Genomic DNA, 25,407 nt, shown 5'->3' on the forward strand with positions numbered 1-25,407 from the left:
TAACATGATGTTTCGTATTACCCATGCTATGATATGATAGATGTAGGGCTGTAAGGCTGATTTCTAGGGCTCTTCTATAATCTTGCCTACGTAGGTCCGTAAAGGTACTTTTATCTTATGTATCTTGGTTGATTACCCAGCTACTTTGATAAATAAAATCAAACGATCCTTCATATTCAACGACATGATCGTATACTACGCCAATCACGAAGAGAAGCCTTCAACCCTAGGAATTTTGGTCAATTATCTAGCAGCTTCCTTCATTACAGAAATTCATCTGCCTGCTTCAATGTCCTGCTTTCAGCTTTATATCTATTTCGGCTCAAACGGCTGAGATATCAACAACGATTCTCACTGGAAAGGATTCAAGAACTTCGGATTCTCAAACATGGTTTTCATCGCGTCACTTCAGACTTCCTAATTGTACAAGGAGCCATTGTCGAGCCATATTGATCTTTTGTTTCTTTGCCATTTAGACTTCTCAATTAACCCCCCCATTCAGGGATATATATAGGTAAACCTTTGACATCATCCTACATGTAATTTACCCACAGCCTGTTGAATGCTAAGTATCCCTTCAGCTGCAGTCTCAACTCTTGTCCGACCCCTCTCCTATATCGTACAACATTCCTACATATCATCTGACCAAATTCAGAAGACATTCATGGGTATTAGCTTCATTGATCATCCTTCGATCATTCGGTCTCGGTAAAGTTGTTTTGTACTCCTGACGCCATGAAATTATCGGTTGTGCGGATGAGCTTTCTATATTGCATAGTCCTTCTATCCGTAACAAATCACAACTCAATACCATAAACTAATAAGTTCCTCACTAACAGCACTTGGAGTCAATGCCCCCGATTCGGTGATAAGTGCGGATATCAGAGCTGGAGGCTACAAGATAGTCAGTATTATATCAAATACAGATAGAAAACACTTACCGTAAAGTCCACCGCATCAACAGCATCCGGTTTCGATATATCAATCTTGCCTGCCTCAAAATATTCCGACTTCTCCTCAATTTTCGGAGTTTTATCCCCTTCATCATCCTCGGTACGGAAATCGATAATTTCTTGATCAATACCAAGATCATATTGTCCTAGAGGATATAATCGCACAAACTTATGACTTTCCGCAGCGACATAAAATGGTTTTCCCGCCGCTTTTGCCAATAATGCGATTTGGTATGTTCCCAATCTCGAAATGACTCCTCCATTTTCTACCACACCTTCTGCGCCGACAATAACTAAATCGACTTTACCCATAGCGTATCCAACAGCACCTTCTGATATTGTAGCAACTGGTACACCTTTAGCCCTTAATGATGTAACCACAGCTTTACTTTCTGCGCTCCTAGCATCATTCATAACATAAATAACGTTAAATCTGACATTTCCACCAGTAGCTCTCGATTCCGCAGCTTTATCTAATAAAGCTCCCACAACTCTACTTCCTCCATGAGTCAAAACCACACTTCCATCTCTAACAAAGTTTCGCCCATAAGTAGCAATACTGTATCTCGCCTGCTTTGCTCTCGTAACAAACAATCTTCCATTGCTCAAAAGATGCTGTCGCACGGTCTCGAAGTTTCCGGTACTTGAAGGTTTTAGAGATTGTATCATATATCTTTGAAATAAATCCGTTCCGGCAGATAATGATATGGAATTAGGAATGCGAGATTTCAGGTAATCGGACTGGGTTTTAACTAAATCGAGAGTTTCGTAAACGGTGACTGCGCGAGAGCAAGCCAGAAGTTCAATGAGTGCTTCGATGGCAGCGACTGGCATAGTAACATCGGGATCATCGTTGAGAAGTCGATGGTAGGTTTCTACTATACTGATTGAGGGGCTATGAGTCAGTGAGGGGTTCTTTAGAGAATTGCATATAGAGAGATGTACTCGAATTGTTTTGCATCCTTCTTTTGAGGAATATTTCCTATGGAAGCCATTTTCTTTAGAGCAGGAGGATATCCAGAAAGTGCCGGTGGAGTTGTACTACGAAAGCTTTCTTCGAAAAGAGGTGTTGCTAATGAGGAGGGGAAATTTTGTTAGCAAGAGCAAGGCTGTGACGCACCACAAAATGGATTTTCGACGGCGCAAGAGCTAGCTAGAGCAATGGATGATCAAAATCGCATTGACAATTTATAGATTTGACATACCTGGTTCTGGATTCATTTTTGGTAGATGATTATCGTTTGAATTTCTTCAAGAATTCAAGTAGGTTTGTAAGGATTCCTCCAAAAAGTACTCGTTATATGGAATATCAATAGAGTCATGACTCCAAGCATTATCGAAACAATGAATTCATGATTAGAGAAGAGAAGGATTATGTCAGCCAATCAGAGATCATGTCACGTGTAGCCTTATGATACAACGATAGGCTGTGGGGAAAGAAGGCCGAACACCTAGCATCTCCTCTAATGGAGCACATTCATACATCCATACATACATCCATACATACATACATACATATATACACACACACATACTATGTAGAACTTTCAGTTCTGTCTCATCAACCATAAAGTCAAACATCGGGAACCTCAAAGAGAGGAGTGTGTCTCAACTGATTTGTTTTTCTCATGATGCTATAGAAAGCAATCCCCCGACCCAGAAATAAAACAACTCCTCTCAAAATCATGGAAACTATCGACCCCTCCACAGGTAGACCTCTACCACCCGATGCACTCCAACGAATCCTCTTCATCGCGCCTTCAGTCCACGTTTATAACATTCCACCTCTTACCTCGAACAAAGGCTACGTAGCTGCTACCTGGACTGCAGACAACAACAAACGACAAATCTTCACCGCGCGAGTTCGTATTCTCGAGACAGCCATCCCGGATAAAAATGGCGAGGAGAAAGTCAAAGCCGATATATTACTAGAAGATCCAAGTAATGGACAGTTATTTGCCGCAGCTCCATACACAGTAACGGGTGTGGTAGAACAAGTACTGGATAGTTCACGATTTTTCGCAGTCAGAGTGCAAGGAGAAGGAGGAATGAAAGCGGTTCTGGGAATAGGATTTGAAGAGAGATCGGAAGCATTTGATTTTAGTGTGGCATTACAGGAAGTGAGGAAGACGTTGGGGATTGAAGAACAAGGAGGAGGTAAACCACCATCTGCGGGGGTGAAGAAAGGAGAGGAGAAATCGGAGGTGAAGAGGGATTTTAGTTTGAAGGAGGGAGAGACAATTACGGTTAGTATTGGAGGGAGAGGTGCGGGGAGGAGGACACCCAAAAAGAGTGAAGAGTCTGAGAAAGGGTTGGGTGGGTTTTCTCTACCTCCTCCGCCCGGCGGAGGAGGTATGGGGGCATTTTTACCACCACCTCCAAGTGCACAGGCGATCAAGGCTCAGAAGAGATTAAGTCAGAATAATATGGAGGCACCTTCAATACCTGAACCATCCGCTGAGGAATTAGGGTTTGATGATGGAGAATTTGGAGAGTTTCAATAGAGGACTATTGATGGACAATCGTGAGCAAGCTAGACAGATGGATATGAAGATACAAACGAGATGCGCAAGGACACGAGATGACAAAGCATAGGGGAATCTTGCCAAGGAATCTTGAGAGATTAATCTCTCCTCAATCGAAAGTGATAGGCATCTTCAAGGCCTGGTACTGACTGTCGTCTGCAGGATGTGACCTGGAGCTGATAATCGGGTATACAAATCGTGGCCTTTCGTTTAGACCCGAGCCTACAGTCTTCACCAGAAGGTTTCAAGAAAGCTCACACAAACACATATACAGAGCAAGATATTTCAATACTCATAATGGGACAATATCCAAGGCGCCTAAAGAATGGAATGGAGTTCAAAGCATCTAGATCTACATGAAACTCAACTTATTGTCAATTTATTAGATATGAATGAATCAACATCACAAGTATCATCTCCATGCAATCTACAGTAATGGGCTAAAATTCAAAGCACGTGTATATCCCATCTCCCATGAGAATTTCAAACAATAAAATCTACCATCCAAAACTGTCAGGTAAAAATATCCATTCTATGTACACACAATCCGCATTAAATACCCAGGTATGTATATAATGTTACAAAAGATCTCCAAAGCAAAAAATACACATGTACCATCTGATAGTGATTCGAATCTTTCAACAAGCAGAACTTTTCATCCTCATTCTTCGCATCCTCATTCTATCCATTTCATTTCACTCTATCCTCATCTATTCATATCATCGTCCTTTAGATCCTTTCACAAAATATATCATCATCATCATATACCCAACCCCAAAAACATCAACATCAACATGAAAATACACGCAAACCACCCCTACCAAACCTGATCAATCTCATTCCTCCCCTTCAAACCTTCTTTCCCACACAACTTCCCTTCCCCCTCCCCCTTCCCCCCACAAGCCCCCTCCCACACTCCCCTCTGCACCCCCGGCAAACTTTTCCATTTCTTCACCCTCTTCACCCCCTCCTTCCCATCCACCCCTCTCTTCTCCTCGTCACCCATCTCCCCATCAAAAACCCCCAGCATAACATCACTACAACTCTTCGCTCCACCCATCGGCGACATCCTCGCACTCTGTTGCGGAGTGGGCGTCGTAATCGCCGTTTCGGTTGAAGAATCTCCCGCTTCTCCTTCCCCCTCTCCCTCTCCCTCTCCAGAACTCTCTCCTTCATCTCCTATTTCCTTCTCATTCCCCTCCTTATCCCCATCTCTAATCTCCACACTCCATTTCAGAGAAGATTTTCTTCTTTCCTCACCTAAAGGTGACAATTCGCATTCATCCCATCCCCTACTAAGTCTCTCTTTCTCTTCATTTTGTATTTTCTGCGATATACCAGAAGGAGCGGTAGACGTAGGAGCAGAAACAGAAATAGAAGAAGAAGAAGGTTTAAAGAAATTAACCGGGGAAAAAACAGGCGCGTCCGTATTCCAAAACTCATTTGAATATTTTCTTCCTCCTACAATCGTCTTTGAATCTCCAGGACAAGCACCACCAACACTAACACTACCACTGGGCTGAAACGCAGGAGTGCTCGCATTCAACATACCCCCATGACCATGACCATATCCATATCCATATCCATATCCACCCCAATTATATCCATACCCACCCTGACGAACAAAGCAATTCCAATACCCCCTCTGCCACTCCATCATCTCCTCATTAATCCTTCTCTGCCGTTCAATCTGCATCCATCTCCATCTCCATCTCCTCTCCTCCTCCTCCCCGATCTGCTGGAACCTCTCCACCAAGATCTTCTCCTGTCTCGTACACTCCTTAATCCGACATTTCAGCCACGAGATTTGTTTCTTTAGTTTACGACGAGTGGGTGCCTGCGAGTGCGGTGTCGTGGGTGTAGAGATGGAGGAGAGAGGAGATGTGATACCCGTCCCTGCGCCCTCCAACTCCGCAGCTATTTGTATAGAAGCGAGGCTAGTTTCTGCTGCTGCAATTTTCTGTCGTAGAGAAAGTGCTTTGAAGTTTTCTCGAGAGAGTGATAGGAGAAGGTAATGATGTTCAGGGTTGAAGAGTTGGGTTTGACATGGTTGTGGTTGATTAATTGCAAGGGGATAATTTTGAGTTAGAGGGAGAGCGGATAGTGGATTGATCTGGTTATAGTGTGCTAAAGGGGGAGCTGAGATCGGATATGCAGAGTTGGGATTTTGAGGATTCTGGGAATGCTGAGGGGGATAAGATTGTTGAGAGGGCGGCGCGAGACCTGTTACTAGACTCAGGGATTTATCAATAGATTTACCATGGCATGGTGAAGTGGTTTCATGATTTTCTGCCATTCCATATAAAGGGCTTGCGAACGGAATTTTGCTTGCTTTTTGACACGATTGGGAATGATATTGCTCGTTACAAGAAGTGAGTGACAACATATAAATTCGGTCTTCAAAGAAGTCAAATGAATGATGCTGCTGAGGGAGGATACACTGACGCTGTCTGAAAATTGGTACAACAAGTATATAGCAATCTCCAATAAAGAAAAAGCACTAGTAATTCCGCCCAGAATCGTAGCGAATTGACTTACTAGAAGAACATAAAAATTCTCAGGCTATCTTACATACTCACTATTGGAGGGGTAACAGGAAGGTGAGAGTAAGAGGCTTTCACGAAAACTTATGGACCGGTGTTGTCTCGACATTAATATTAGGTATCTCCGCGTCAAATAGAACAAAGAAGTGGGATTACCACGAGATCGCTACCAATTAAGTCAGAGATGTAACATCGTTTCTTTGTTGAAAAGATCCACCCCTCGTTATAGGTCGGACCATCCTCCTTTCAAGAGAGCCAAAGACTTGAATCACATATGAAAGGGTTAAGGAATAACCCGAAATTGGTGCCTGAGTAGCTTCAAGAATCGTGGGGAGTTTTCTTTGTGTTTGGCATTGAACAAGCCTCCGTACGAGCAAAGACCAATAGCAATCAAGGTGTGTACTTGAAAGGCTAGGCTGATCTCCGCAAAGATCAAATAGTCTTCTAGATCGATTTGTCGCACTTCAAGTCGTGACAATCCGTTTCTACATAGCAGGATGTTTCAATCACTGAAATGCCATGAAACAGACTATTAATTATACTCAAGTAGAAGGCTTATCTTCAACAGCAACTTCACCATCAAATTTTGTGGCGGGTCTGATGTTAGTGTCCTTTGAATCCCAGACGGAAGGTGCCTTTGGTACCAAGGGCGCTGGTGCTTCCAATGGCTGCTCCATAGACTGCAATGGCTCATTTCCCGAACAAAATAAATCTCCGGCAAGCATGTAATTTCTTTCTTTCTCTGCCACTCCATTGGCACATCCTCCAATTTCGTGTCTAAAGATTCGACTATAATCCTTGGCTTTTGATTGTAGCTCTTCGTGGCTAATACTCTCACCGTCCCAACCAATCAGTGGCATTTCAGCTATTTCGATAGGTAAATCCGACAGGAGAGTTTGCAAAGACGCTGAAATCAATGGCTCTTCTTTGTGTTTTAAAGATAGATGTTCCGTTGGATTTGCTGTGAAATCTGTTGCTTCATCTGGTTCAGTCGTGTATTCCTCTGGAGCTGTGTATAGTTCTGTATGAATGGTAGATAAGGCATCCCAATTCTCGAAATGAGGATAAAGGGTCCAATACCCACGTGCCCTTGCTAATTTAAGCACATATTCTAACCACGAAGGGTAGGTTTTGCTGACGTGTTTTTCTCTCAAGGTGGCTGGTGGAGGTAAGGAATGTTCGGAAAACATTGATCTAGCTATGAAATCATGGAGTTCCACCCATTTATCTCCAAAATAAAGAGCAGCGTTGCTGTTTGGAGCTTGCCATAGAAATGGACTAGGATTTGTACTCGACGGTGGTGTAAATGACGCCGAATCATTGAGATAAGTTGTTGGTAGATCAAGACTTATTCCAAGCATATTCTTTTGGCCGATTGCTCTATTGTAAGAGTATCTATACTCTAATAGTGCAAATTTGAGGTAATGAAAGAATAGTGGAGAAAGATCGACTTGAGGAGAAAGGACAAGAACATGAGCAGACATAGGATCAGCAGGCCAAAACGATTCCATGAATTTAATCGAATTTTCCTCGGGCGTGAGTCCATGTTGTGGGATCCGATGATGAAGTGTCAGGAGACTAGTCTCATCTTGACTACGCTTTGGTGGCCACTTGAACCTCGAAAGATATTGTTTGGTAGGTTCATCGACGTCATGCGGCAATTCTATCGTTAATCGCGGTATGTTGCTGGAAAAATAATCGGCTTTCTTAAGAGATGTGAGTAACCTGATTAAAGATCCAGATTTTTGTGGTTGCGCGTGTACGACTATATCAATGCTGATTTTGGTCCAAGCTATAAACATTAGCTAAACGGGAACGTTTCCTTTTTCAAAGATGTACTCACCACTCAATGCGGCACTATCTAATTGAACGATCCACATCAGATTTTGTTCGATATTTTTAGGAAGTTCAATCAAGGTTCTTTCTAATGCATTGGCCCTGGTCCTAAAGGCGGACAGTAAGAAATTATCCTCATCCTCAGATGCGTCAATGAGAACAGCTTGAGGATGGACGAATGTATTGATGTGATTGAAACCTGCAGAACAACTGACTTCCATCCGAAAATCTGAACTCTGCAGAGAATAATCTGGCCGTGCGTCTAATCGTGTTAGAATATCAAACAAACCTTCAGGAAAGAGTTCATACCATGAAAGAAGATCTGGCAATCCTTATTGACCCCATTGACAGATTTCAATATATCCATCGGTATGTCATCTCTTCCCATGAATGCAAAGTGTACATAATTTCTTTCTCTCAATGCCATCTCGCATGCAATAGGTAACAAAGTCGAAGCGCTCTTTAAACTCGAGGCGGCAAATAACTAAGCTCTATATTAGCTGTGAAATATTATACTCATTTGCCAAACGGAGAACATACCACATTGTTATTGACAGGATCAGAACCTTTGACCTTAGACATTGCATGTAAAGTCGTCGCCAATTGATAGAATTTAATGGGACCATTAAAGTTGTGCCCTGTCTCGGTCGATTCATCGTCATCTACTTTCGAAGCTTGATTCGAATTGAGCTGCGGAGATGGAGCTCTGGAACCAGCTTGCGCGGGAATTCCTCCATTCTGAGTATAATGAGGTCTTTGTCGCGGATTCTGAAGATCTGTCGGCATATTCTTATAGAAGTAATAGAGACCTATTCCGACCAGCAGACCTATTATAATCTTCTTGATTGATCGACGTTGAACATGTGGCCTTCGATGTTGCCATGCCATTCCCAATGGTGTTTTCGAGCCAGGCCTATGATCATCGTCTCGTTTCCCCAATTCCACATCGCCATGGAAAAGCCTTGGTGGGAGAGGCATTGTTATGTGCGCTTCCCACACTGATTAAGAGAGAATAGCCATGCGATTAGATTGTGGAAGTGTGAAGGTATAGGTAAGGAAGGCAAGAACTTCAGATGAGTTTCCACATAAGGATATACAGACGATTATAGAATTACGATTCAACAGCACAACAGATCAATGGAAGAAGTGTTCAAAAGAAGGAAATGATGGATATGAATGAAGTTTGTATTGATTTGATATTATCTGAACTCTACTTCGTACTCGTCAGAGAGCTCGAGTTTAAGGTTATTACATACACATAGACAGTGCACGGACGTTTGGATGAGACTTGGCGTTATTGATACTGACATTGCCGCAAACATCAAAAACCCTTGCTCCATGCTCTCCATCTACTATCTCCATCAAACCAAATGACCCGACCCCAATTATTTTCCTTTGCAGCGGGATCTCACTTGCCCTTCCCTCGCCTTCCCTCGCCTTCCCTCAAATTCGTCCCTCCAGAGGTCATACTTACTAGGTATACTTAGCCTCGCTTATGTCATCTCGCGTTTCCCAGCATCAAACCCTTTCAACATCGCTACAAAAAGGAAGAACATAGAGCAGAAACACAACCTCAATCACTACACAGTGCACACAACTTCCAATGCAGCAGCTTCAAAAAGTGCAAAAAGATATGTATGACTGACCAGACTGGGGCACGATCCCAGGACCTTGTCCGTAGTTAACAGGTTTGAAGTGTTAAGGACACGTGATAACCAACTACACCATCCGGCCGATTAATTGAATGTCCATGTGCTTGTTTCAATATATGTTACAAGACAAAATCGTCGTCTTCAGAATTTTTGATCTCCCCCACCAACATGCATGTATCAATTGATCATCAAGAGAAAAAAGAGATTTCGGTTATCCTGCCAATGCAAGTGTTCAATATTTTCTATTCTTCTCGTGTTGAGAAGGGCAATGTTCTGTAAAGTCATCATCTTGCATTGATTGCTGTTTCTCTTTATATGTTACACTCCAGGCATCATCTTTCGGATCAAATAAAAGGATCTCGAGATGAAGAGCTAGTGTCTTACTTGAATTAGTCCAGTGTGGTAATTTTATAATGATCGATGCCATTCTGTTCAATGTTGCATATTATATCGACACACTTTACAAGCAATCATGTTAAGTCCCATCAATGTTGTCGTACCCGCTGTGGAATCTTACTTTAACAATAGAACAAAATCACTGTTGACATTTTTGTTGTCTTCCTTGCTGTTTAATCATGAGTACAATGTTTGGTTTTAGTAAAGCAATTAGAAAGAATTACTTGTGCTAGATGTGCTTCTAAAGCTATTGGATCTCAGACCCTGAGTCCTTTCACTGGTCCTTCATCAAACCCCATGGCTTATATTAATTCGCTCACTGAACCCAACATGGGCCATTATCAGACCACATTGGAAGTATCCAAAAGAGTTTCCTCAAATAATACAACTAATTTCCTCCGTCAGGAGTGGGCTCTCCTTCATTCTCTGCAGCTAGCTCCAATAAACTCTCCATGTAGTCTTCTACAGACAAGAATGCAGCTTCATCCGAACCACGACCCCCATTGAGCAATTTCAAGACACCATCAGATCCGACCGAGTGGAAAACATCAGCAAATTGAGCCTCCATCTTCCAATCGGGATCAAGACTGAGCTTGTAGGCTCTCCATTTCTTGATTACCTCGTTCATGTCGGCTTTGTACTTCTTCGCTACACGTGTATTCTCTTCGATTATCGTTAGCAAGCCTGAAGCTCGTTCGAGCTTAGCGGCCCTGTCCAACTATATTTAAGGACTAGAACGACGCTTTCAATGACTTGAGGAATAACATACTGCAACCCGCGCCAATGCACCAAAGCTGGATGCCATGATTCTGATGTCTTCAACGATTCTGACTTTCTTAAAAACCTCTACTGTACGTTCCATGGCCAAGGATAGAGTCTCGGATGGACCTAGGAGTTCCTTTCAGTGGTGCTCTAGAAGCCCAATAATCTAAGGAAATGATTGTTGATGTTAGCGACTACGAATGCACTTGAAGTAATTGGAAGAGTTAGTAAAATATGACTTGAAGATACATTTATAGCTTGCCCGTTATCCATTGCGTGTGGCGTGGCAGTGGCAACTTTAAGATTGTGAGGCTTTAGTGCTTCGGTCGTGACAATGAGTTAATAGGTGTTGAGGTTTTCTGCTGTAACCTTTGAGTGTGCGGAATGAGAAAGTTATGAAGAAATCTGAAATAGAGAAAATAGTTGAAGGATTATGTAGGTGCCCGGCTGCAGAGTTCGCTTCTGGGAGTGTTGAGTATTGCACTATATTCACTTACTTACTACGCGGTCCATATAGCTCCTGTGATTCACATATAAAAAAGTGAGTTTACTTAATTGGTAGCTTGCTGGCCTCATCTCATCTTTCAATGTTCCACTCCGGTATTCAAAACAACTGATCTCTCAATCTTCAACCTACTGACTAACCTATCTAAGCGATATTCAAACCATTTGTATCGTCTCTCAATTCTTTAATACCTTCCACAGAATAAAATTTCTTTTCTCAAATTTCCAACCATTTTTCCAACCCGATTTGAAATTTACCTCTCTTTGTTTAAGCTAAGGATAACGATCACCTGTACTTTTTGCTTCTCGAATGGGAAGACTTCCAATCAAGAACTTTCAGCACAATCAATCATTTGACCCTTTGAAACAACTCGAAGGTTTGTTATCAGAGTGAGTGCATTCATCAACATTGAAATATAACGATTAGCTAACTTGAATAGCCAAGATGACCGAAAGATCCAATACCAGGCCCGTCCCATACATAGTCGCAACTGCTGACAAAGAATCAAAATTGATCCGCTTGATTAATCAAGTAGATGAATACGTTCGGTGGATCCTGGCAGAAGAGCTACGAGCCTGCCAATGGTGGGAGGAGTTCGCAGTACCATGCTGAAGACAATGATGCCGCTCGACATGGAGAATCCATGGCTCAATGAAGAAGATGACGAATCAAGACGCTCGGCCCGATTCACTGACTTTATTGAGAACCTCGAGAACATGGCGACTGCAAACTCTCAATGAGTTACATTCAACCGTAACCATTTACTTCCGTCGTCGGAAATATCGGATTATCTTAAAAATGCTCAGAGATGCTTGTAGGTCTTCGTTGAGTTCATCAAAAGATGAATGGGAAGAGATAATGGAGGATATCCAAAGGAGCCATTGATTGTAAACGAGCTCGAGAATTACTTTGACCCTGATATTTTCGTAACCCAGCGAGTTAGGCAGGATAGCAGAATTACGGAAAACAAATGGCGGGGAACCATTACGGCAAAGATGAAGATAATGATAGACGAATATAAAGTGAGGAGACAAGGTTTAGAACTATTCGTCACTCAGATGGACGAGTCGTACGCTTGCTGGTACACGAAGAAGGGAAAGAACTCCTCGTATTCTCAAGCGACTGGAGATGCCTGGGGCTCTGGCTCGGAGAATGACAACATCGCGGCCGGAGTCGGACAATGTAAGCTTTGATCGTGGTCTTTCATCGGTGTCAATGCTAATCAACAGTTTTACCAGCTCTTCTAGGCTATCGACAAATGAACCAACATCCACAACCGAGTTCTTCTGCTTCGCAAACTGAAACTAAGCACGGAAACCATTCACTGACATGCGGCGGCACAACCCACGCCACCGAAACATCCAGCAAGAACACCATCACAAAGAAGCGAAAGCGATCGACTTCAATCTCCGAAACAAGCGATGCGAGTACCAAGCCTAAATCCAAACGCCACTCTGAAAATAATGTATCTGCTTCTACAATAGATAACCCAATGACATCGTTGAATGCAGGAAGAGTGTCGATAGATAAACCACAAAAAAAAAAGCCTTTGGATGAAAAGATGAAGGAAATCATAGCTTTGAATAAGGAAGGATTTTATTCAGAGCATTAATAAGAAGAATTCGAAGCACTCGGGTATTCCTTCGCGTTCGGCGCCAGGTAACTTCACCTAAGCAGTCTAGAATATTTTCTGAAATAACTCACTTTTATTCCGAGATGACAGATAGATTTGATATAGATAGCTTTTAATCCTATAAAACATTCCGCAAAATCAAAATCGGGTAAGATTACATAGAAAGGGACTCGAATTCCTACTACAAATACTCACCATCACCACCTCCTTGACTTCCCAAATATCCTATCCATATCTCCTATAGAATAACCAACTCACAGGCGCCTTGCAAATCAACAGAAACCTGGTAATTCTGCGTACCGAGATGTGAAGAGAATCCGTAAAGTCAAGCTTACCATCAGTACCTCGTACAATCGAGTGTGGAACCCACATTTCGAAAGAGAAAGGAAAAGCCTTAGATGGCTAAACGAGAACTTAATTCCAGAAACCTCAAAATGGTAACCTATTTTGCAGCGTATTTGATGGCTGGGATGAATATAAAGTTAGGATATCCGGGAGATCCTACTTTCCTCCTAATAATCAAAAGCTTCCAATAAATACAGTGAACAAAGCATCTCATCTCATCAACCCAACACTAAAAAAAACACCACAGCCACTGCCACAGCCATAACAACAATAACAATAACGACCATATATCTCCACTGAAATAGAAGATCAACAGTACGCAAACATTCAACCTCAAGCCAACATCACAGTACCTCAGTACCTCATAATATTTTCATCAACCTCACCCCTCACTAAACCAAACCCATTACATAAGAAAGCGTGATGAAACTTTAAATTTTTGTTGCACGTCTCTATTAATTGAGACGCACTAAGATGATTTGGTCTATCCGGTAATCCGATTGATGGACTCTCGGACCCGACGCTATTGAAAGAACCACAGACATCAGTCGCTAGGAGCCGCACCCAAACTCAACACATTTAACACCCCATCACACAAGCAAAGCTTACTTTGAGAAGACTAATGAATCACCTAATGCGCACAGATTTTGGTAGCATACAAACACTGAATTGAACTATAATTGGCATCACATTGTGCAACCAAACATGCAGTAGGTCATTGAATTGGAAGCATCATATTTATCTTCCGAAAAGACATTGCTTTAAAGAAATCATGCAAGTCGCGTCCGTAGTCAAACAACATTACAATCTTAAACATTAACCTTCACTTTTTCAATCCACCCATGCATCAGTAGTTGCCCGTCGTACCATTTGATAATGCCCCATTACTGTGCCCATTCGTTAGACCATTCGCCTTCCCATTTATGTGAGGAGCATGCCCATTAGTTCCATTTGCGTGTCCATTGGTCCCGTTGGCATGACCGTTGGTTCCATTTGTGTGTCCATTGGTTCCATTTGCATGGCCATTAGATCCATTCATCTGACCGGCCTTCTTCGCTGCCATTTCAATGATTCTTTCTTCTTCCATCTTCGCGTTCTCGGTGTAACCGGTGTCAGAAGCATCGACAAATGCCTCGAGTCCTTCTCCATTTCTAGGATACTCCTTCATGATCTCCTTGTGGCGATGTAAAGCCTGGTTCATCTCCTCGGCAGAAACATCATTCAAGAAGGTGCATGACCCGAGAGGGTTTGGAACAGCGGCTCTGAGTTTTCCATCTCGGGTCTTAAGGATAGCGGCAGTAGCCTTTGCCAGGATCTCTTCATCGAATTGATGATGATCCATTGAAAGGCCTGCACGAGAGAACAAGTTCAAGATGCGGCGATGCTCCTCATCACTCAAGAGCTTTCTTTGATTGGCAAGAGTTGCCGAGTAAGCCATATCAATGGAGATCGCGTGGCCGTGTCGGAGGGGTGTTTCCGGCACAAGCTCATGAAGAGGTGACCATCTAATAATGTTAGACTTAAGAACAATTTGCAGTATATAGCAGTGAACCACTTACGTGTGCCCATAGGCAATCACACGATCCAGACCAATCTCATGAAGGTTTGGTGTTTCTAACTTCAACATTTCGTGGATACCTCCTCTGTTGATCGTGTCTGCAGCATCGATCAACTCCTTGGAAGAGCCATCAGCTCGACCGAAAGAATTCTCAATGAGCTGTTCGCAGTATTTGTCTAGTAGATCGAAAGTAGGTAGGTGAGAGCAGGATGAAATTTTGATCAGCTCGGCAAAACCATTACGTATCTGCGCAGTGGGAAGTGTTCGTAAGAATGTGAAGTCAAGGAACGTATGAATAGGAGCGTGATAAGCGCCTAGTCTGTTCTTGTAGTTCCCATAGTTGACTGCAACCTTGATTGACACTGATGCGTCAATCAATCCGATGACAGTAGTTGGAACACGAATGAAGTTAGTGTTTCGTCTGTATGCTGCGCAAGCAAATCTGTAAAAGGATAAATGTCAGACTTTATTCACATGACTTGAATATTATTGTGATTATGCAACTCACCCCGCAACATCAGTAACAAGACCTCCTCCGACAACAAGAACTGGCTCCTACAAATATGTTAGTATGACACATGACAATTTATCAAGCGATGGTCAGAGTACAAACTTTGCGATAGATCCCAAATTCGGTCATGGAATCCACAATACTTAAAAAGGTAGGAATGGTCTTTGCCTTCTCTCCGATCTTTGTTTTGTGGAATACCAGCTTGATGTTGTAATGCTGAAAGTACTTCTCCATCTGCTTTCCATAAACATTGTAGATGTTCATGTCAGTGACGGCTAAACATCTTCCCCAATGGGTATAGCACTCGGCAAGATTTGGATTGTCAATATTGAAGACACCATCAATGAAAGTGAAGTCATATTCAATCTTCTCATAACCTTCAACGTGGAACCCGGCATGGCCGGACTTAGTTGTGGTCTCTGAAACGGTTGCTTTGAGGTCTGACATGTTGAAAAGAGTTGAATGAGAGTATGAGATGGATTGTTGAAATTCTGATTGCAGTTTTCTTAACAAATCTTGGGAGAGGAGGGTTTTTAAGCACCCCTCGACAGGGATAGGAAGAAGTCAACGTCACTAAGACTTTTCTACTAGTACGACTAATATTGCACCATTATACACTATCATACATCAAGATCAAACTATGTCTCATTAGTGCACCGCAGATTATCAGACTCCTTTGAAGTAACATATCGATATTGATCAAATGCAAGCAGTTGAGTTACGGAGATTGTTCAGTCAAACATGCAAGGTGACAATAGCCAGTCCACAAACTCAATCTATGACATTATCACCCCACGCTAACCAGGAAGGGTTCAGCCATCGAACAACGTTCCAGACTACATTGAGGTCAATTCCGAAACCAGGAACAAGCAAATACAAAGAATTTGAATTGCCGGGCGAAATCGTGCCTCTACGCTAACTTACAACGAAAATGCAACAGGCAGGCGCGAAGAGAATGTAAAAGGCAAGGATGTGGCTCGCGGCCCGCGCCTGGCATGTTAATGCTCTAGCACGAGCGAATTTCATGACCCCACGATCAGCTGGTTCGAGATCTCGGGTAGATTTAGTCCATGGTTCACCTTGCACTGTCTTCATAGCTTTGCTGTTCGGAAATCTTGACACTTGGTATGATAGCACAGCATCCGCATCTACCCGTCCGTACTACTTCAGGTTGGAGGCGTGCGTTTGCTTATCATTTCCATTGGGGTACATTTGCTATCTTGTAAACTACTACAAGGTAACATTTCTGTAGCTTTGTCGTATTTTGCATGCTTTCATCGAAGCACCGACCTCTGTTCAAAGATTTGATAAACAAAGGAAAGCTCCTCGAGCTCCCCCACATAGCCTGTCACGCTAAAACAGTAGTCTAAGCCTTAGCGCATTTAGCTGCATTGATGCATGCATCCTGGGGGGTATAGTTCGATACTGGAACACCGAATACGACATGTCGAGAAAGTCAATGACACCAACATCTTTCAAACTATGCGAAAATCAAGATCTGATTACGACGTCTGTGCCTAGAAAGTAAGGCCACGAATCTCGGAAGATTGTATGCAGTGAGACAGACATCTTTATTTTCACTAGGCCATTCCTAGATGTTTGTGCTAGGTATTAGATTTACTGCTTAGTAGACAGTGACAAGAAACTTCAAGCAGTATCAATAGTAGTTATCAAGTTGCCCTCAACGCCTTTTGCAAAGACAACGATATGGCTCCATTTGACAAGACGAAGTCATATGCTTCACAGGAAGAAACATTTGTAGGTTTTGTGACTATATTTGAGTACGTTGCACTGCTAACTTTCCCCGCAGTTCGATGACGGTAGAGAAGAAGAACTTGTCGAGTTTGTGCGAAATCATCACGATCGATCTAAGATTCAAGGTTCGCCGGCGAACGTTCTCAAAGCTATCGATGAGTATGGACGAACGATGAGATATCTCATGAATGTAGGAGAGGACAAAGGAGCTATTGTCACCAAGATAATCAGTGAAACAAAGCCTCATATAATGGTTGAGCTCGGAGGGTATTGTGGATATTCTACAATACTTTTTGGGTCAGCAGTACGGGATGCTGGGGGAGTGAAGTATTATTCATTGGAGAGAAGTCCGAAGTTCGCGAAAGTTATCACTGCTCTCGTAGAATTTGCTGGTCTCGAAGGATTTGTTGAAGTGATCGTTGGTCCTAGTAACGAGGGGATTCAAACACTACATTCTCGCGGATTGAAGACCATTGATATGATGTTCCTAGATCACTATAAGCCAGCATACACGACCGACCTGAAGTTATGTGAACAATTGGGCCTGATCAAAAAAGGAACGGTTCTTGCTGCCGACAATGTTATCAGTCCAGGAAATCCTCCATATCTGGAGTATGTGCGAAGCAGTGTCGAGGACAAACTTCAAAAGCTGAAGCAGGAGGGACAGTTGGATACTGATGGGTTTGCGAAACGATCTGCCGCTCAGTATGGTGGGGTTGAGGCTCTAGACACTGGAATCAAAGGGAATCCCAGAATCATCTACGACAGCCAATTGATCAACAGCTTCGAGCCCACTGGAGAACCAGTAAGTTGCCGTGGGTACTTTGTTCGATTGAGTGTTCTGACCATGTTCGCATAGGATGGAGTGGAAATAACTCGGTGTATGGGGGAAGTTGGAGATAGCCAGTCGTAGATTTGAATGTCGGTCTGGGATCTGTGTATTGGACAAATCTGATCAGGTCTTCATCGGGAATCGATCGAGACGGGAAATCTTCCGGTGGTCCTGTGGATCCTCTCATTTCCGTCATTATGGAGTATATATACTAGTGGGGCGCGAGACGACAATGTGCCAAAAGACGGCTGATGTTGCTTCTCGCCACTCTCTCGCCACTCGATGACTTTGCGACAATGAGTAAGGAGGAAATGATTTCCAGGTGTAGCTTTACGATACAGATTAGTTGAATGTCCATACCATCAAACTTTGACATGGACTGCAATAAATCGAAAGCTGTACTGCGGAGTATCCCATAGATGGATTAATATATTAAGTCGTGAAGTTGAGGTAGAATTAAGGTATAGAAATCCTTCTAGTTCAATAACAGTCGTCTCAGGTCATTATGGAACCCCTAGTGGCTAATTCACTTCATGCCTGATTGATAATTGGTGGCCTTGAAATCACATCTTAGGATCACGTGGAAATCAAAGATTAGATACCGGTCGGTATCAGCACCGATAGATCTAAAAGGTCCGCGGAGCAGATATTATCACCCTCCGGTAGAGTAATGCACCAACTATAAATACTTGTGGAAACGGAGTGAAGCAACTACTTGTATGTTATATGCATGGTTCGATGTGCCCCATGAAGCTTACACTCTGGAATTATAAATTATATGATCAATGTCGATAACTTCTCACCGCTTTGATGTCCTAAACCCCCACCACATATGTGTGAATATCTAGTCCATTTTCGATCGCACTTCTATCAACAGAAATTCAAAACTGCCCACTTGGCGCAGTGGTACCGCGTAGCACTGTAAGTTTTCTTCTAACTCTACGCACATGAACCTGTTCTAACATCCAACAGCGTATCTCTGAATACGGAAATGCTAAGATCATTGGTTCGATTCCAGTAGTGGGCATCCATCACTTTTTTTACATTATTTTTATCTTAGATGATTGTACTGATCGGACATCTATCTACCTTTGCTTTTCCACGTGAGCAATTATTCATGTTTCATTTGTCCTTTCTTCGCTCTTCTGCATCCCCCTCTAGCCATGTTTTTATTCTCTTTATGATCGATCCATTACTCTGAGCCAACCCCTCCATATAATAATCATGGGTCCCCTCTCACACATGTGGGCCGAAGACTCAAGACATGCATGAGCTCCATTCTTTCTGGCGGACAATCATGTGATATTCCATTCCACCTTGCACGTACCTCATGTACATGTAGAGCGCATGTGTGTATGTGTGTATGTGTGTATGTACGTATGTATATATGTACATTGTAAGAACAGGTGGTCCTTCCGCGATTCAGTCCAACAAACGTGTAATCTTTTGTTTGGTGTATTTTCAGACCTTCTATATCGATCATTCTTCTTTGAGGACGAGGTTTTGCAGTGATAACCTTGGCTTTGGGTTGAAATCCGTGCTTCGTGGTGATTGGTTGCACCAGAGACAGAACATGTCCTCATCAAGTTCGCAATGCAGTTAAAACAAGTGTAAGATCCTGCCAACAAGTAATTAGGCATCTATAAACAGCTGATATTCATTAACTAAATTACGCACTACTAGGCGTAGTTCATTTCTTGAGAATTATTTCAACCCTTGTCCACAACGAACCAAGCGCTCTGGCCCGGAATAATTGACTCTGCGCGGCAAAAAAAAAAAAGAAACATTTGTCTCCCACATGCCGATTCCGATGTGGTCGGTTCCCTTATTTACCTACCTCTAGCAATCATTAGTTGGAAGTTAAAACGTCAACCTTAAGTATAGGGCTTAGGAGCGACCCAATGTCCTTTGAATGATGGGCGTCAGGTCTCTTCGACTGCCAAAGCTTTCTTCTACACAGTCATAGCTTTAACCCTGAAAGTAGAAATAGTTCTGCTCTCTCAACACTTGGCTCTTCGAACAAGGGATCGATCTACCTTGCCAACGCAAAGAGAATTTCCCAAATCTGTCTTGATGCAGAATAGCCTAAGTATTCGTGATATTTCACAGTCCTCAAATCCTTTCCTATCAAGTCCAACATCCTTTTGCGTGGCTTCTTACTTGGATTCCCGAGACTCCAAATTTTATGGACTCCTGTCTACCCTCGTCGTGCATATCCATATTCTGCCTTAATGCAATTCAGAAAGTTGGTTTACTCTAACTCCATACCATATCTCATGCATATGACTTCCAACTCCGATGACATAGTTGTTCATCTGGTTTTCCCTTTCCACTCTCTCGTGCTTGGATTACGTCATTTCGAAGTTTTGTGTCATGTGAAATACCATTTGGTTGTGTGATTCTATTTTGGAATAATCCAAAGTCCTATTCTGTATTGACGTTTCAAAATTCTTGTTGTAAAACACAACTTCGAATATTCAGAGACCGGTATATCCATGGACATCAGATACTATTGTCTCACCTGGTAAATGTGAATGAAGATATTCAAAAGACTCACAAAACCGTATTTCATTTCCTGTCAACCAGAGAAGGCCAGCTCAAGCTCTATCTCGATGCGAGCATTCTTGACATTTTAGATCACATCACAGCTGGACTGATGAGGTATGCACATCATGGTCATGATACGAAGACCGTGTCGTTCCTTTTCCTGTATAAGGTACATCGCCAGATGAAAGGTGACTCGAGTTCCAGGCTACCTTTAAATGGCGAGGGTTTTATAGAGACAAGAGACTTGCTCGGATGAGTATGATGGGAATGATATGCTGTGTGCATTCTCCTTCACTCGTTAAAGGAACGTATTCATATTTCTTATGTCTTCCCATCATTCCATTTGAAAGAGGATGATATTCCGGCTACTTGATTCAAGCAAGCAACACTCAAGTTTTCGGCAAACTCCTCTGAAATGAGAAAGACATCCATTGGTTATTTGTGACTTTTCGGGGTTCTCAGTATTCATACATGTGCCACGCATGGCCCGCCCTCTGTGCAGCCTAAATGACGGGCGAGAATCATACATCGGTGATATGCCTCAACAGATAGATCATTTCTTGGAGATTGTAACAAATAGTTTTTGATGTTCGACGCTCTCCTGCTACGGGTCCGTGATAATGCATTATCCCATAATTATTGACCTGGTAAGTGTCGGTAGTTCGCCAGTTCACAAAATAAACATCAACCTGTACTAATGAATGATGAGATTTCGGAACTTTGAATCATTGGTCTGCACCTCTATCCAAGTAAATAAAGATGTGTCCTGATTCTTGGATCGTTATTCAAACTGGCTTTTTGGATCCAATTCCATAATTCTTCGAGCTATTCATTGCTGTGAAAGATGCTTCTTACAAGGAATTATGCAATGTTTTATACGAGCGGTCTCGCATGAGTGAGGGGAGATATATATAAGAGCTAGCTTTGATCCCTTTCAATTCGGGGTCGATGTGTGTTAGTCTAGCGTTATCAAATGTTGCCCTGTACATAATAATATCTTCAGCCCTCGCCGCTCATCATTAGCCACGTTTGCATGGCATCTAAGCAATGGTACATATCTAGCATAGGTATGAGTAGTGAGCTTTGGATTGACTCCATTAACCAGGGACATTTACATTTGATTATATACATCTAATCTATACAAAGACATAAGTGTGGTTATGGTAGCGGCACTTGCATGTCGAGCAGGTGATGTCGCGAGAACAAGCTTGTTATATGCTACGGAACAGGCTCGATGTCGAGATGTTGAAACCACCATCTTACCCCAACTTCCTTGGAACGTTTCAGGCTGCGCAACGTATACGCGTGGGTCAGCGGGGCGGACAATTCAAAATTCGGGGCGGGTAACCCATGGATTATGTGCAGATTATCCAAGGGTATTCACCTTTGTATATTGTATAATGTTAGGATATATCTACGCTTGTATCACCGTTAGGTCTGGGAATAGCTTCGAGTTTAAATGAAAGTGAGATCACAGGTAATCCGCAGATAATCTGCGGAGCGGGTAGGACCTCTGATGGGTAACCCGCGGGGCGGATTACCTGCAAATTGCCCACAGGTCCAGATAATGTCTGCGCAGCCTAGAACTCATTCAGTGGAAGGACTTTGAGGCACAATTTATCTCGAGGCTTACAGATTTTAAACGAGATATGCCACGAGATATGCCACGAGAAAATGATATCATCTATCTTGCTCTTCTTGACAAGGAAGAAGTTAACCACATATGTCCTTTAATCTTGCTGATTCAACATCAGGATGCGTAACGGGTGGAACATGGCCTTGATCGATAATCTGCGGATGCTGTGTCGATAAGATGAGAAATTCAAAATCTGGGATAGATAACCTACATAGTATTCGCTAGATTACTTGTGGATTACATATGAGTATATGTTTTTTTTTTTGCGCAGCCTATTCAACACTATCTCTGAAATGGATTGGTAAAGCCTGCGGGTTTGAGAATTCCAAAGAGGTGTTGGATTATGAAGTATCGTTGAGAATATATATAATTCAGCAGATACACCCCGATTATCCATAGCTAATTCTCTTGGCACACTCGAGACTGCTGTTAGACGTTACAGCACCGATATTACAATCATCTAATACTGTTAAACTTATGGGGATCAAAGCTGGAGTTGTTGGAAACCTTGTAGGGTATCGCTAGAGATCGGGCTCTGCAAGGGATGTGGCTTGCCTGCCCGCCACGGCCTTGATGGTGTCGGGATGACTGGGACATTTAGGCTGTGCAGAATTATCTGTATAGGGCGGGTGGTCTGCAGATAATCTGCCCCGTGGGTCACCCGCCAAGATTGTACCCATTAGAGGTCCTAATCGCCCTGTGGCTTATCTGTCAAGACTTTGGAATTACCCGCTTCTTACAGATAATCCTCGGATTATCTGTCAGCTCTACTATCCATCCCGCAGGTATCTGTTGCGCAGCCAACACCACCGATAGCAGCAGTCTTAAATCACACGGAAGCAACCTTGGCCAAGGAAACCACAAGACAATGTTAAAGAACTCTCAGCACTTGTGTATAATGAACATGTTAAAGGGAACACTAACTCCCAGGGGAGCATCTACGATTACAAGTGAGCCAGTATTTGATATCCACCGAGCACTCGTATCTCTCGAAGAAGTTCATGCATAACAGGACAGGAGTCCCTAACTGATCCCAATCTATCATCTTTCAATTCTGTACGCAACGCACGAGAATTAACTAAACATGCTCGCTTATAGACACGTGGGAAGAAAGTGAAGTCACCGGGATCACCGCCGCAGTGCCGCCAGTCTTGGAATATCTGAGATTATTCTCAAGGATTCATCCACCGACTCAAAGATGTTTCCTCCAAAGAGTACCTTGAAAGATGTATCAGTTCCAGAATCCAGATACCGTTCCTCCTAGGCTGCGCAAAAGCTGTCCGTACCTTTGGGTAAGCTGCAGGAAATCCGCTCCGCGGGTTCCCCTTCCCATATTTTAAATTTCCCACTCCGCCAGCAGGTTATCCACCGATTGTCTGTCAAGGCCATTGTCTGCCCCGGGGGTACTCGTTGCGTAGTCTACATCTTCGAGCGGCGAATCATCATAACTGGCCTTTTACGCCAACATTGATCCTCGGCTATCATCCGACGAACATAATCCTCAATTATTGATTTAGCCGAGAATGAGGGTTACACGACGGGCCCTGTATTTGTCCTGGAGAAGATGAATTAAAGCAGATTGAAGTACCTAGTTAGTGACCTTGTAATTAGATAGTCTTTATTTAAACTATTGATCACAGTCTACTTGGCGCTTTTGAAGCCTGAAACAAGAGTAATGTCCTCCTTGGCTATAGTTTCGATAGTCCAGACTACAGTCCCATAATGAATGATTCTGGATATCTGAATCTGCTTGATGTACTGAAACGTTTTGAAATGCCGGAGTGATTTGATATTTGATATCCTGGAATCCTTTTGTTGGTTGTAGCTACATTCGAGGATTTACTCTTGCTTTCCGTATTGTGCTAAAAGAGTCATGTTGATGGCTACTCTAAGTGAGCGTTGCAGCCCCTCACAGTAGAAAATGAAGATGCTAGGTATATCTAGCATATCAACTCAGAGAGTTCTCACTCTTGAAAGACACGATATGTCTTGGGTAAGATTCAACGTTCCCGATAGTGAGATCTTTTTCTCCAACCCGATTTGATACTTTATATATATCCCAATATATCGAATGAAACTAGAGCTGAGTCAATCTCAATCTGCTAGGGAAAAAAACTAATCTTTAATAGACGAGAAGATTGTAAGACGGTGTGAGTAAGGTTGCTAAACGATTTAAGATAATGTTTGAAGACGAGAGTATAAGAAATCAGATTACAAATACGTTCAATTATCTATATCAGCTAGATACTTCTTCGCTTAAATAGTATTGATGTATAACATATAACGAATGAAAGAAGTTATACACCAAGTAAACCTTAAAGTAGTATAGACAATAGTATTTCTTATAATTTGTATATAGATTAGTTTAATAATATATATTGATTTTTTTTCGAAATATATATATACATAATATGGAATTCTATCACGGGGCAGGCGGGTGATAATAGAGTTCTAGTAACTTTGTCTGAATTTAATAAAGTTATATTGATTCAAATAATAAGTTAAGTGTTACGGGAGCTGCCTCTAGGGTCACGTGGAAGTGTCTAGAGATCTCTCGAGGTGGTTTAGACTAGACTTCAAGTAGGAATTCAATAAGGTTGGTAACTGGTTGCAATTCTCGTAACTATAGTAATGAAACTAATGATTGTTCTTGAGCACGAAGCTCTATATTGTAATGAAATCCCATTCCCTTATATAGACCTTCGTTCTCTGTTGTCCCACTGCTTCCCACTGTGTCCCACTGGGCCTTACTCAGTGGGACTCAGTGGGACACCTTGGTCAGGTGATATTTTAATCAATCTAGTCATGTGACGACCTCGGTCGTAACACTATCCCCTTCTTATCCTAGCGCTTGCCCCAAGCGTTCATAAAGTAAGCTTCCCCACTCAGGAGTTCGCTCTCTCTAATGCTTTTGCTTTCTCATTATGCCAGCCATTCGTTCTGAAAAATCTGCTAGCAGTCGAAAAAACATTTATTTTCGTTCCAAAGAAAAAGGAATCATTATGCCGTTTAGGTGTAGTCGTTGTGTTGATAAAAATCTGGAATGTAGGGTTCTTCCTAATAGTTCTCGTTGTGGTGAATGCGCCAAAAGCGTAGGAAGTGGTGACTGTAACGTTTATGGTCATTCTGCTGGTAACTGGGCTCGCGTGGAGCGTGAAGAAGCTCGTCTTGAAGCGGAGGAAGAAGCTGCTGCAAAACTGGAGCAAGAAGCTTTTGCTCGTCGAATGAGAATTCGTAGGCAACAAAAGATTCTTCGTGAAAAGGCGGGTAAGATGTTGCAACATGACTTGCATACCATCGAGGCCCTTGAGGAATTTGAAGCCGAGGAACAACGATTGGAAAATGAACGTCTAGAAAAGGAGAAGGAACAAGCTTCTAGTTCCTCCGTTGTTGCTGGTGACGATTCTTTCGATTTTGG

The 25,407-nt window shown here is 42.6% G+C and overlaps 7 protein-coding genes across 7 annotated transcripts; 3 read left to right on the forward strand and 4 right to left on the reverse strand.

Moving 5' to 3' along the window:
* Positions 1 to 804: 804 nt before the first annotated feature.
* EAF01_006661 (uncharacterized protein) lies at positions 805 to 2,174 on the reverse strand (the record flags this gene model as incomplete). The annotated part of the gene is made up of 4 exons (XM_038914915.1): positions 805 to 894; positions 942 to 1,836; positions 1,899 to 2,025; positions 2,159 to 2,174. The coding sequence occupies 4 exons, from the start codon at positions 2,172 to 2,174 to the stop codon at positions 805 to 807; spliced, it is 1,128 nt and encodes a 375-aa protein (XP_038769870.1).
* A 464-nt stretch (positions 2,175 to 2,638) lies between these two features.
* EAF01_006662 (uncharacterized protein) lies at positions 2,639 to 3,457 on the forward strand (the record flags this gene model as incomplete). Its single annotated transcript, XM_038914916.1, has 1 exon — positions 2,639 to 3,457. The coding sequence occupies one exon, from the start codon at positions 2,639 to 2,641 to the stop codon at positions 3,455 to 3,457; it is 819 nt and encodes a 272-aa protein (XP_038769871.1).
* An 838-nt stretch (positions 3,458 to 4,295) lies between these two features.
* Positions 4,296 to 5,774, reverse strand: EAF01_006663 (uncharacterized protein; the record flags this gene model as incomplete). The annotated part of the gene is made up of 1 exon (XM_038914917.1): positions 4,296 to 5,774. One exon carries the CDS (start codon positions 5,772 to 5,774, stop codon positions 4,296 to 4,298), a length of 1,479 nt encoding a protein of 492 aa, XP_038769872.1.
* Positions 5,775 to 6,563: 789 nt separating this feature from the next.
* On the reverse strand, positions 6,564 to 8,835 carry EAF01_006664 (uncharacterized protein; the record flags this gene model as incomplete). The annotated part of the gene is made up of 4 exons (XM_038914918.1): positions 6,564 to 7,813; positions 7,865 to 8,119; positions 8,167 to 8,341; positions 8,398 to 8,835. The coding sequence occupies 4 exons, from the start codon at positions 8,833 to 8,835 to the stop codon at positions 6,564 to 6,566; spliced, it is 2,118 nt and encodes a 705-aa protein (XP_038769873.1).
* A 3,182-nt stretch (positions 8,836 to 12,017) lies between these two features.
* On the forward strand, positions 12,018 to 12,784 carry EAF01_006665 (uncharacterized protein; the record flags this gene model as incomplete). Its single annotated transcript, XM_038914919.1, has 2 exons — positions 12,018 to 12,354; positions 12,411 to 12,784. The coding sequence occupies 2 exons, from the start codon at positions 12,018 to 12,020 to the stop codon at positions 12,782 to 12,784; spliced, it is 711 nt and encodes a 236-aa protein (XP_038769874.1).
* A 1,213-nt stretch (positions 12,785 to 13,997) lies between these two features.
* EAF01_006666 (uncharacterized protein) lies at positions 13,998 to 15,666 on the reverse strand (the record flags this gene model as incomplete). The annotated part of the gene is made up of 4 exons (XM_038914920.1): positions 13,998 to 14,655; positions 14,710 to 15,150; positions 15,217 to 15,263; positions 15,322 to 15,666. 4 exons carry the CDS (start codon positions 15,664 to 15,666, stop codon positions 13,998 to 14,000), a joined length of 1,491 nt encoding a protein of 496 aa, XP_038769875.1.
* Positions 15,667 to 16,926: 1,260 nt separating this feature from the next.
* EAF01_006667 (uncharacterized protein) lies at positions 16,927 to 17,887 on the forward strand (the record flags this gene model as incomplete). The annotated part of the gene is made up of 3 exons (XM_038914921.1): positions 16,927 to 16,977; positions 17,030 to 17,779; positions 17,834 to 17,887. The coding sequence occupies 3 exons, from the start codon at positions 16,927 to 16,929 to the stop codon at positions 17,885 to 17,887; spliced, it is 855 nt and encodes a 284-aa protein (XP_038769876.1).
* Positions 17,888 to 25,407: the final 7,520 nt, after the last annotated feature.

This window comes from Botrytis porri (genome assembly GCF_014898465.1).
Source record: "Botrytis porri strain MUCL 3234 chromosome Unknown BPOR_008, whole genome shotgun sequence".
Taxonomy (NCBI): Eukaryota; Fungi; Ascomycota; class Leotiomycetes; order Helotiales; family Sclerotiniaceae; genus Botrytis; species Botrytis porri.